The 12112-nt window shown below is 48.4% G+C and overlaps 4 protein-coding genes across 4 annotated transcripts; 2 read left to right on the forward strand and 2 right to left on the reverse strand.

Moving 5' to 3' along the window:
• Nucleotides 1-1059: 1059 nt before the first annotated feature.
• Nucleotides 1060-3130, reverse strand: ABOM_010926 (ankyrin repeat and BTB/POZ domain protein; the record flags this gene model as incomplete). Its single annotated transcript, XM_022538054.1, has 3 exons — nt 1060-2647; nt 2709-2794; nt 2897-3130. 3 exons carry the CDS (start codon nt 3128-3130, stop codon nt 1060-1062), a joined length of 1908 nt encoding a protein of 635 aa, XP_022384172.1.
• A 658-nt stretch (nt 3131-3788) lies between these two features.
• On the forward strand, nt 3789-6021 carry nimA (serine/threonine protein kinase nimA; the record flags this gene model as incomplete). Its single annotated transcript, XM_022538055.1, has 3 exons — nt 3789-3840; nt 3904-3956; nt 4015-6021. 3 exons carry the CDS (start codon nt 3789-3791, stop codon nt 6019-6021), a joined length of 2112 nt encoding a protein of 703 aa, XP_022384171.1.
• A 779-nt stretch (nt 6022-6800) lies between these two features.
• ABOM_010928 (WW domain binding protein 11) lies at nt 6801-7652 on the reverse strand (the record flags this gene model as incomplete). The annotated part of the gene is made up of 1 exon (XM_022538056.1): nt 6801-7652. One exon carries the CDS (start codon nt 7650-7652, stop codon nt 6801-6803), a length of 852 nt encoding a protein of 283 aa, XP_022384174.1.
• Nucleotides 7653-9347: 1695 nt separating this feature from the next.
• ABOM_010929 (uncharacterized protein) lies at nt 9348-10060 on the forward strand (the record flags this gene model as incomplete). The annotated part of the gene is made up of 2 exons (XM_022538057.1): nt 9348-9623; nt 9767-10060. The coding sequence occupies 2 exons, from the start codon at nt 9348-9350 to the stop codon at nt 10058-10060; spliced, it is 570 nt and encodes a 189-aa protein (XP_022384173.1).
• Between the last annotated feature and the right edge of the window lie 2052 nt (nt 10061-12112).

Consider the following 12112-nt stretch of genomic DNA (forward strand, 5'->3'; position numbering starts at 1 on the left):
TTTCCACTGCAATGCAGGAGGGCCTGTTCTCATACCTCACATCATCCTGTGATTCTTGGACTATGCTACTATTATCAAGTTGTTATAGTCCTTCAGCCCCATATGCATGGCCTCATTTTCTATCACACACGCGTGCACTCAGTCCACGTCTGCCGAACACATGGATTCTTAATGCAAACTCTCTGTGAGGTATTTTCCCCTCTCTTATTCGCTTCTTAGTTTGTCTCGGTATGGTAAGCCTTAACGACTTGACAAGCACAGACAATGTCAATGTATGCCTGTATGTATAGTAGTTACATTGACTTTTCGTCGTGAAAACTATCGCACTGACAACCTGCGGCTCGGATCGCCTTCGGACGGTGAGGGATGTGGTGTGACACGTAAGAAAACATCTCAGGATGTCAACAATGCGTTGTTGTTTATCATGTGCCTGTATCGTATCTTTGCCTCCCTGTTGACTTGTATCCCCTCCGTATATCCTGCTTTTTTTAGGTTGTGTATTCGGCCGGATGGATTGTCTTGTCCGCTTGTATTGGCTGACTGCCTCGTGACCTGACTACCGTCGTCTCTATCGCATGCTTGAGTCTTCCAGCTTGGCTCCGTTGAGTGTGGCTCGATTGCTTGGGTTTGTGCCTCGGTTATTGTTCGATGGATGGGTTTGTTGACAGTCGAGCCCTATATTTCTTGTACGGCGGATGATTGTGTAGATTGCGTAGTTTTGACCAGAAGTTGACAATGATTTATAACATGATTCTGAGTGGGGGATACTGTAGAGGTGGAGGTTTGGAGCTGTGGTTTGAAGTCAGTCGTAAATGTTAGAGAATCAGCGCATACAAATATCTTTGGTAAATAGAGAAAGATATATATATATAGTCAGTACTAGTTTATTCCAATATATAATCATCAAACCAAGAAATATGCATCGAAAACAACGTATAGATATGCAACATTCTATGTATATATGTATCTGAACGGATTTTGTATATATCCTGCGTGAAATCATCAATCGTCATATTTACCTGACTTGTATCCAACGTTGCCTCCTCGTCAAGGCCAAGATCAAGCTTCCAAGTCCAAGTTCTCCAAGATTTTGTCGAGTTTATCCATCAAGATGTGATAGTTCATCGAATCCTTATCGAATTCATCCACAACAATTTCTCCGTTCAAGTTGCGCATGATATGGTCATGATCCTGTGCTTCCTGGGAAATATGTCCTGCGCCCCTCAGCCCTTCAACTGAACCCTTGTCTGTAAGATCAATTGATTCTACACCATGTACAACCTTTTCAATACTCTCATCGTTGGCGTTCGCGCCGGTGGCATGCTGCTCGGCCTCCTCTTCCATCATTTCTTCGAGGCCTGTGTCGTCGAACCTGAGTCTGAATCGCTCGCCTAGATAAAAGCGAATGTCGTCCAGCAGCTCGATAGAATCGGTCTCCTGTCTTCCTTGGATACGGGATGCCGACTCTTGAATTAGTTCAGCAAACTCAGGTGAGTCAATGTGGGCTTCCAGCCGATACGCCAGGTAGCGAGCCGCGAATTCCTCCAGTCGTTGAACTCGTGTCATCCATGCAGCTCGAATAATGGCATATATGTCGAGGTCATCTTCCTCCTTCGTGCCCCGGGTCTTCGCAGCTTCCGCCTGGGACATGTTACCGCTACCGAGGGTGCTGATCACGACTGCTGCTCTGGTTTTAAGCTTCTCTATAAACAGCATGTCTGCAGCGAACAGAACGTCAACCGCAACTTCAAGCGGGAAATCGGCCCTTTCGGTGTACAGGAACGTAAGGATAATTTCTAGCACGTCCGGGGAGCAGTCGACATTGATGATGTGTAAATCATCTTTTATATGCGCTTCGCGGAATGGTGACGAGAACATGGTATGGAAGAATTCAGACCTCAAAAGCATTGCCCGATGGCAGGGAAAGAGGACCGACTTCTGGGTTTGCTCTTTTGCATCAGCATTGGCACCGCCTCCTGGCTGCAGGGTACCGTTGCTATGCTCATCCGTATTCTCCGGCAGTTCATCAGCTTGAAGCAAGACATCTGCATATATAGCATTGTTGCGATCCCATTTGATGTCCTCTGCCTTGGCCGTTTCGACTACCAACTTATTTTGTAGAACATTGTTGCGGAACCATTCCTCTAATTGGTCTCTTCCCTTTGTAAGTTCCGTAGTCCTCCTCTGCCTGGCTAATCTCCTATCACCGCTGTCAAGAATGCTATCCACAAGAGTGTCGATTTCCAAGTGACTGGCAACCCTATCAATGCCAGTAAAGACTTCCGATTCAGTGAAACCCGTGCCGGGTCCACTTCTTAATTCACGGGGTGCTTCTCCCAAGTATAGATATTTGATCGCTGCTGCAAAAGCCTGTGGCGGTATAGTGCTGGGGAGCTTCCATGCTGCGGTATCAGGGGAAGCTGCCAGCTTCCTCCGGAAGTAAGGTGATCGTGCAGAGAGTATGAATTTATGTAAGTACAGAGACTCATCCTCGGCAGTCACAACGATATCAGACGTCCCAGGCTGGTCGCGGGTGAGGAGGGAGGAGATGTGAGCCGCAAGGGGCTGAAGGGGGTCAGTCGATTTAGAATAGTCATATTCAAGCAACAAATTCCGAATGCGGTCGTTCAGAGCATTATATAGACATCTACACAAGCGCGCCTGTCAGCGGTACTTGGAAGGTTGGATGGTAACCGGACCGGCCATACCTTTCCCCCTGGAATGTATCTCGCTCGCATAATGCACCGGACTCGAGAAGCAATTGGGCAACCTCGTAATGGCCACAGAGACTTGCCTGCACGGTTCTTAGCAGTGAACTATCGTCTTTCCACCACCAAAGGCTTGCCTAATTCGACAAGGTTGCCAGGGTGGTCATATGGAAGTCAACATCACTTACCAAGATCAAGGGGGTGTAATCATAGGGGTCGCGGGCATTAATATTGACTCCTTCTGTGATCTTCTCTTGACAAACTTTGAGATCCCCCTTACGACAAGCAGCGCAGAGCTCCCGAAACGGTTCACTAAGATCGAGAGGGTTATCGTCCTTGATGGTTCCCTCCTTGATCAGTTTCTTTTCATTGTGCAAGCTGATCTCTAATTGATCCTTGCGAAGCACAGTCGGTTCAGGCATTGCGAGCGAGTCTTATGCCGATGGTGTCTGGAGATATTCGATAATGTTGCCGAGAGCGGGACTGTATCGGTTGGAGATGATCATCTTATCGATAAGAGGGGATCACGTGGGGCATCTAATCGCCACATAGGAAAAGGAGAAGCCCTTCAAAGGGGGCCTATCCGCTTCTAGTCCTTGCAGAATACAACGCCAGGAATCAGTGTGAAAGGACAATAGATTCATGTGCAGCATACTAGATCCACACAACACAGAGACGTGCTTGCGATTGCATTCAGGTGACAGATCTTACAGCAGGATGGAAATGTTTACACACTCCAGCAACAATGAGTGGTGATGATGACATGACTCCTCACCGCCCTCATTTCACCGCCTACTATATGAAGCAAAGATCGCTTGCGCACACCGTTGCTCAGCAACAGCGCTTCAACTAAACATTCATGGCCTTCGTCCCGTTGCATGAAGACTTACTTCTTTAAATCTACCAATTTTACTCCATGTCCAGTCCCGACTTCGTTGTCTACTAACCAAACAGGTTCCACGAAATAGGTTCAACTCATGAATGAGCTGATCACTCATCCATCGTCTTTCAATTCTCCTATTCGACCTTTCCCTTTACCCTTACGTGCTTGTCAGTGGCATAATCTACTTAGTAGCCACGATGGCAATCGCATTGGCGGAAGCAGACAAGTATGAGGTGCTGGAGAAGATTGGTAAGGCATACATATATCTCTATTTTTCATGCTTGGCCCCACGAAATATCTGACTGTGCTCAGGTTGTGGTTCCTTCGGCATTATTCGCAAAGTCAGGAGAAAAACAGATGGTTTTGTAGGCTCACCAAACCCCTCTTCTACGTTGTACGACTACTTACAAACGCAAAATGCAGATCCTGTGTCGCAAGGAAATTAATTACATCAAAATGTCCCAAAAAGAGCGCGAGCAACTTACGGCCGAATTCAATATTTTGAGCTCTCTTCGACACCCGAACATCGTCGCTTACTACCACCGTGAACACCTAAAGGCGAGTCAAGACTTGTATCTTTACATGGAATACTGCGGCGGCGGTGATCTCAGCATGGTCATTAAGAACCTGAAGAAGACGAACAAGTACGCAGAGGAAGAATTTGTTTGGCGTATACTATCCCAACTGGTCACTGCGTTGTACCGTTGCCATTATGGTGCAGACCCGGCAGATGTAGGGTCAAACATTCTAGGGCCTGCACCCAAGCCCTCGGGCCTCAAGGGAAAGCAGGCGCAGATGACAATCCTGCACCGCGATTTGAAACCGGAAAACATTTTCCTGGGACATGACAACACGGTCAAACTAGGAGATTTCGGCCTTTCTAAGCTAATGAATTCTCATGATTTCGCATCAACATATGTCGGCACTCCATTTTACATGTCCCCCGAGATATGCGCTGCGGAGAAATATACCTTGCGTTCAGATATTTGGGCTGTCGGCTGCATCATGTACGAACTTTGCCAGAGAGAGCCACCTTTCAATGCGAGGACACATATTCAACTTGTTCAACGAATCCGCGAAGGCAAATTCGCTCCGCTGCCAGAATTCTACTCTCCTGAGCTGAAGAATGTCATTGCTAGTTGTTTACGAGTAAACCCAGACCACCGCCCCGACACTACCGCTTTGATCAACCTTCCTATCATCCGCCTGATGAGGAAGGAGAAAGAGGTTGTTGACCTTAGTAGCAAACTGCGAAAGCGTGAAGAAACAGCCCTGCAGAAAGCCAAGGAAGTTGAGCAGACCTTTGCAAAACTCGAAAAAGAGAGGCAGCAGATGAAATCCGACATTGAAAGCTCCCTGCGCCGGGAATGGGAGGTAAAAGCCAGACTAGAAATCGACCGCCAGGTGCAGAACGAACTTGACAGACTTCGTAAGAGGTTTGAGACTGAAGTTCAAGATAGGGTGGCGATTGAACTAGAGAAGCAGAAAAAAAGCCACAACGTCAGAGATGATGCTGGCCTACGCTCAAGCGCTTATGGCCCCCGGTCGTCTACCTTTAACGCAGACGACACGGACCTTCCTTCCACCACTGATATCAGTCAGTTGTCAATGGAGTCACCAGCGAGCAAGCCGTTAAGACGAGAAACTCGCACTCCTTTCAATCGCTCAAAAACAGTCGTTGAGTCGCCCGTCGATGTGCAGATGGCTGAGCCATCTCCCATTTCAATCGCATCACTCTCTTTGTCCCCCCGTCGTACCTCTGCCACCTCTTCTGGTAAGAACATTTTCGCAGAAGCAGAGAGACAGCGGGCCAAATGGGAGCCTACCCTAGCGTACTCCGATGATGAAGACGACACCCCTGATCTGCCTTCACCTACTAGGCCTAAAGTCAAGCCCGATCCTTTTAAAGCTCCGTCTCGCCCCCTCCTTCGCCAGAACACAGCCGCACTAATGCAGAAACTGAGCACGCAACCCCCACTTTTCCCCAGCAACCCTTCAAGGCTGCCGCAGGCATCAGGGTCCGGTCAATCAGACGCCCGTCACGGAGAGCCCAAAGCCAGATCTCCCCACCGACGTCTGTCGAAAATCCCATCGTCGGCGAACTTGGCTGCTGATGCTGGATCACCGACTCGCAAGTCTGGCTTAAAACAGCACCCTACCAAGGTTAACGGTGGTGGAGAGGAGATGTTCAAAGCCGTCATGCAGCGCAATATGGGTGGTAGAACACTGGTCGAACTTGCTCAAGCCCGGGCTGGTGGCCGTCCTGTTGAAGACCTCAAGCGATGTGCCAGTGACTCCCGCTCTTCAAATTGCTCTTCCGGCCTCAAATCTTCAGATCGCGATCCGCCAGCAGTGTGGGACCCTGAAAAGGACGAAATGCCGAGCCCCTTCCTTGCGCGCGGTCGTAAGGTTATTCGTAACTTGCGGTAAAGCCCACCACTACTTGTTTGGTTTATTGGGCCCCAAAGGCAACATTTCACTTCTACGAAATTAGTCGATTTTGGTTTTCGCAGGTTGATCCGTGAAAACATCCGCATCTACATAAGACACCTCGTTTCTTATACGCTTTAATACTTGCAACACTTCTGGAGTTATGGTTGGATCATGTGCATTCCTGAGGCACGAACTTGACCGTGCAGAAAATTAAGGCATTCGTGCATTTCTCCTGGTGCATCTTATTGTGCACACTACTCTCCGACCGATCCATTCTTTCCTTTGTCGTTACGCCGTGATGTCCTTGTTTCTTTGGTTTTCTTTCCTATTATTTGGGATACTGTACAGATATTTGCATTCGCCAGCCGGCTTTTGGTTTCCGCATTGATTTGGTGCCCTTGGGTCTGGAGATCTCTTGCACTCATCTCGAAGACTTGGATTCTTGTTCTTAGACAGCTTCACAGTCCTCAGAGACATGCCAACTGCTGCCACTCTTTTGGGATTGTACATCATTTTCCTTTTGTCTCTACTTTCTAGGTGTTTGAGGGGCGGTACATTGCCTGAAGGCTTACTGGGTTTAAAGGCGTATTCATGGAAAGGGTTGTGTGTACATACAGATTTTGTTATCTCTTTTGAGGAGCTCTGCCACAAAGCGGAATATCTATCTCAGATTCTTTTTTCCAAATGTGCTATGTCCGCGATAGAGCCTACTATTTTCCGGTATCAGTTGTACATCGTGAAGTACTGGATATCATTATTATACACTGTTATACATCTCATGCATCCTCATCTTCAACATCCTCGATCTGCACGGATCTGAGTTCCTGGTTGAACCGTTTCTCCTCTTCTAATAGCCGCTGTTGAGCGTCATCATCAGGTTGATCAGTGCTCACTTGTTCCACAGCTTCCGAAGGAGCAGCATTGTAACCCGCTTTTTCCAACCGATCCATTTCTTCCGGCTCCAGTAGCTTTCCTTGCCCTCGAATAGCCTCCTGTTTAACCCTAACAGCAGCTGGGATAAATTTCTTAACCGCCTCTTGTCGCAAATCCTTGATCTCTGGCTTCGCTTCATAAATAGTTCGGGATTCAACCACAGGCGGTTTCGCCGGTAGACCATGTGGCCCCCGAGGACCTGCATCTGCATCCCCCTCTCTCTTCTTTTGATACTGGCGAGGAATTGGCGGTGGTGTATCTCGCGGCATAGGAATTTGTCGAACTTCCTCGTCCGTCTCACTACTCTCACTATCCTGTCCGAAGTGGCCGCGGTCATCCCTCCTCCTCTTCCCTAATACACCGTCACCGCGACCTCTGCCGCCAAAGCCACCCCTTCTCGACGGATAATTTTCGAATTTCGGTGCCTTATCACCTAGTGCTTCCCGGGCCTTCTGCACAGCACGTAAATCCCGCTCCAGCGCCTCCAAAACCTCCTTATCACGCGGCCGTAGTTGTTGGCCGGACTCTTCTACCGCTTTGAGGTCATTGATCTGTCGCTGGATGCGCTCGGGGTTACGACGGGCGAGTTTCTCATTCTGGCGAACCTGCGCCTCAGATTTGGCTTTTTTCAAGCTTTTCTGTTTGTCTGCTTTCCGCTGCGCTTGGACCGGGTTGAAGTTGCGTTCCTTGGGCATTTTCGTGAAGCTTATTTTATTTTATTAGAATGCTCTTTGTAATTGTGATGAGAGGAAACAAATAGATCACGGTGAACTAGGCGCGTGTATGGAACATTAATTTTATCGAACTATGGAAGCTCCACCTTTGTCAGACATGTAATGTAAGCTGTCATAGTTCCTCGTTTTCTTGGCAAGAGAAAGGATTCAAGGTGGCACAGCTCCGGGGAACGACAGAAATAACGGTAGCGAACCACGGTGGATCTGACGAGAGAGGGGAGAACTCACCAGCCGATGAGGTATCCAGCAAGATAGGTGAAGGACGAGTCGCAGGACTAGACCTGTGCCGGACGCGGAGCTACCAATCCAATCACGGATCAAAGAGAGCAGTCGCAGGGCTCTAGCCTCACGGGTTGGGCAGCGGGTTTTAGGTACGGAATTCGTTTCGGTCCAGGCGATCAGAGGCGACGGCGATTGATCGATTGGTGTTTGCAGAGGCGGTTGGCAGATTGCGCTATTGGCACCGTGGGTTGTCCAGTTTTGTTGGGGACGTCCGGAGGTGAGATCGCGGTAGAGGGGGGAGGGGAACCTCTGAGTCTTGGAAAGGCGACTCGTATAGGATAATTGTTTGTAAGTGGGAGCTGCTGTTGGTTTGCGGAGGAGAGGGAGCTGAATGAATGGCTGGAGGACGTCGGAAGGCGGAACCACCGTTAGCAGTTGGATTTCTTCGGTAAATTCCTCAGTGACCGTAAACTCAGTATGCTTCTTTTTTCCTTTATTTATTTTTTTTTTTTTTTTATTTTTTCACTCTCGCGAGTGAGACAATTAAATCAATATATTACAAGAATCCAAAATCATAACTAGTTTCAGTCTTGTGCGACAGTATTTAATCGTCATTGAAGTCCTTCGAATTCCGTTCTATGTAAGGTATACAGAGCTCCGATCTATATCACCAGAATAATTCATATCGGGCGTCAAAGAAAGGGAAAAGATCTAGAAATCGGTCCTATTCAACATTGAATCATCCTAGACATCGTTTTCCACTCTATTTCTTTCTCCCATCCTCTTCCGGGGTGTGGTTTCTGGCCGTTTGTTGTGTACTCCCAGGCTCTACCTCAGGTTGCCCGTCCATACAACATATACCTACTCGCTCTTACAATCATCTCTCTACCTCCGTCTCTTCAACTCTCCAATGCATTTCTAATCACACTCTTACCTTCACCAGTGCTCGTGCTGGTTTCTCCAAGGTAGACCAATTCATATCGTCCCCGGGCGTCCGTCAGTGTGTAACCAGCGACCGATTCACGAGGAGAGCCGCCGCGGTCGTTTTTCTTTTTCTTGCCGCCGATAATCTGTTTCCTCAATCGGCCTTCCTCTCCCACCATCATCCCTCTTTCGTTTCCCCTCCTCTTCGGCCTCCTCCCCTCGAATTTCCCCCAATGACAACTTAGGTCTGTTGGCGAGGAGGCGATTTTTCTTGAGTTACGTCCAGAGGGGTGAGTGCGTGAGTGCGAGAGAGAGCAGGAGAGAAGAACGAATCATCGAGCGAAACCGATTCAGTCCCTTACTCTCCTTCCCACGCTCCGCCCTAATTCCTCCTAACACTCGCTCCGGCCAACCATCATGAAACTCGGTCCGTCCCATCTCCACACATCGAGAACGACCGGCGCTTCCTAGACTCTTGTCGCGGTAAGAGCATGTCTCTGCCGGGACCAAATGTCCGTATCAGCCTCGATTCCCGACACCTCGCTTGGCCTTACCTCCTCCGAGATCCAGATCCTCCGACAACAGCAACAGATTGCGCTTCAGGGTGGCCATGCTGTCAACGGAGTTTCCAGGGGCAGAGGAACTGGTCGAAGCAGCAATTCAAGTTCGCGTGCGGCCAGTGCTGCCAGCAGTCATGGCCGATTGTTGCTGGACCCGATGAGTCTGCGAGCGCTATCCCATCAGCTGGATGCGCTACAGGGGCAGATTCGGAGTCGCATCGACTATGTATGTTGATATTTTCTTTTGAATTCCTATTATTCTCACCCTATAAACCACCCTCCCCTCTGCATCTCCTAAACCTCTTTCATAAGCATTATGCGCAATGTTTTCGTATGTCATGATTCCGGGTCCCGGCTGGGAATGTCCAGACGATGTTCCACAAGCCGGTCAGCCTTGCATATCATCTTATCATCTGTCCTAACATTCTGCAGCTGGAGGAACAAATGCAGCTCTCTATTCAAAACACCTACGACCGTGCAGGAAATGTTATCCACAATGCCGATGCCGAGATTGCCCGTACGCGTTCGATTCTAGCCTCAATTGATGAGCTGGAAACCGAGATGGCGAAGATTGGACATATCAGGGAGATTGTGAAAGCCTACCGCGGCCGAATTGAAGGGCTTGACCAGCGCCTCGATCAAGCCGCCCGTAGGAGACGATGATACTCACCGCGGACAATCTACCTTCGACTATGATCCCCGATCGCATATGCTTGGATGACGTTCACCGCTCTATACCCTGAAACCTACCCCATTCACATATTGCCTTATACGACCTTTCACCCCGGAGGCTCATGTACTGGAGTCTGGCGATATTGGCCCGACTATCAGACGACCTCTTTGTCCGCTTTTCATGCTTTAGGATGATTATGACCGAACGCTCGAGATGATAAATGCAAGCACGACCTAACTTAAGTCATGAAAGAGAAATGAAGGAAGTATTTGATTCCTTGGCAAAAAATAAATAAAAAAAAGGAGAGGAAAGCTCCATGTTTATATACCACTCTGTCCTCGCGGACCCTGTGCTATTATGATCTGTGCCGTTATTGCAGCGTTCTTTGCCCCCTTCACCAGTTACTAGTACAGCGACAGTTAACCCGCAGACGTGAATTTTTCTTTGTCTCCTGTGTTCTGCCCTTTTCTTTCTCATACTTCTCGTTTCGTTCCCTTATTTCCTCCTTTTTATTTGGGACAGGATAGTTGCTTAAAGATGGGATATTTGCCTCGCGGCAACCTTTGAACCTTTTGGAAGTATCATGAACCGAGATTCGACAGGAACAACATGGTGTTTTTAGCGAAGGAGTTCCCTCGTTGGTACCATTTTCTTTGTTCTATATTTTTAAATTATTTGGACGGGCTGTTTACATGTCATGAGAACCACGCCTTTCACCTTTTGAAGTTGGATTTGTCGTCTACTATTTGGCGTCTCGATTCCCCAATATGCATTGTTCTCTTTACGTGTCTTTATGAGTGGACGTTTGATCTATGACCATGTTGAATAAACCCATGGCTAATCGTGCCCTGCCGCACAGATGGCCTATGTACAAATGTAATGAATGAGGCCGGTTGCGTCAAGCCACTTTTCTATCTGAGATTATACATTTGTGGGCTCAGATATCTAACGGTAGAATACCTGGAACCATCTCCGATTGCTCTATATCGACGAATCCCGTTTTCGTCCTGGATGGCATGTGGACCGACCAGAGTTGCACGTGAAGGCTCGGAGCCCTGCGAAGGGGCCATGGGCTTCTCCGTCGACAACCGCAAATTACCTGCAGGGTTCTTCGTAGCCTTTCCGATCAACAAACACAGCCCGCCCTTTAGTTTCTGTAGCCCGCGGCATCTCACGTCCCGCCTTTAGCTTTATTGGACGACTCATATACCTAGCGCCCTGCCGTGGCAACTGATCAAAACGAATGGATAGTTGCTTCTGAACCCGGACAGGTATTGATCAATGGAACGGTTGCATGAGGTTCGGCCTTGTTTCCTTTCAAGGCGCCATTCGACGCTGGACAAATGATGGTTCCTGGGAATCGATAGGGTTCAATGTATATCCCATTACCCTTATGATATTCCTTCTTGGTGCACTTTGATGTGGTGGTGCGCCGTCTTAGTAACCAATTGCTCCTGTCCCACGCAGTCCACGTTGTTGCGAAATGACACAGAAATACGGGAAGAGCAAAATCATGGAACTGGCGCTTGTTCCTTTTCCTGTTCACTTTGCTTTCGACGCTCAGAAAGCTTTTTGGTTCGCCTTTCTGTTTGAGGAAAACGCTTCTCCGTCCCACAGGTAGTGCAACGGATGACCTGGACGTCAGCCCATGGCTTTTTGGAATGACGACTTTCGTTTCTGATTTCTTGTATGCAACTGACACCTGGCGATAGAAGTGTATCGCAGCGTTTGCAGGATGACCTTTTCGTCTCGACTGGAAGTCGCAACTGTGTTTTTAGAGATACTCCACGCATCTGTGATATAAATACGCGAGAGAGTTGCGGGAGACGATCCGCATTTGCATTGGTGTCCGTGCCAGTTGACTTTCGCCCAGAAGTAGTATCACAGCTCAAAAAATGGGGTACAATACGTGCTGAAGCAGACACTGGCTCGCCATCTTGACTGGTAGCATTTTGAACGAGCTGGGTACTAGATTGCTTGGAGGCAACACTAACAGATTGTAAATAGATAGCGGCATTATGGAGATAGTCTAATCGTGCACG

Source organism: Aspergillus bombycis (assembly GCF_001792695.1).
Source record: "Aspergillus bombycis strain NRRL26010 chromosome Unknown contig00143, whole genome shotgun sequence".
Taxonomy (NCBI): Eukaryota; Fungi; Ascomycota; class Eurotiomycetes; order Eurotiales; family Aspergillaceae; genus Aspergillus; species Aspergillus bombycis.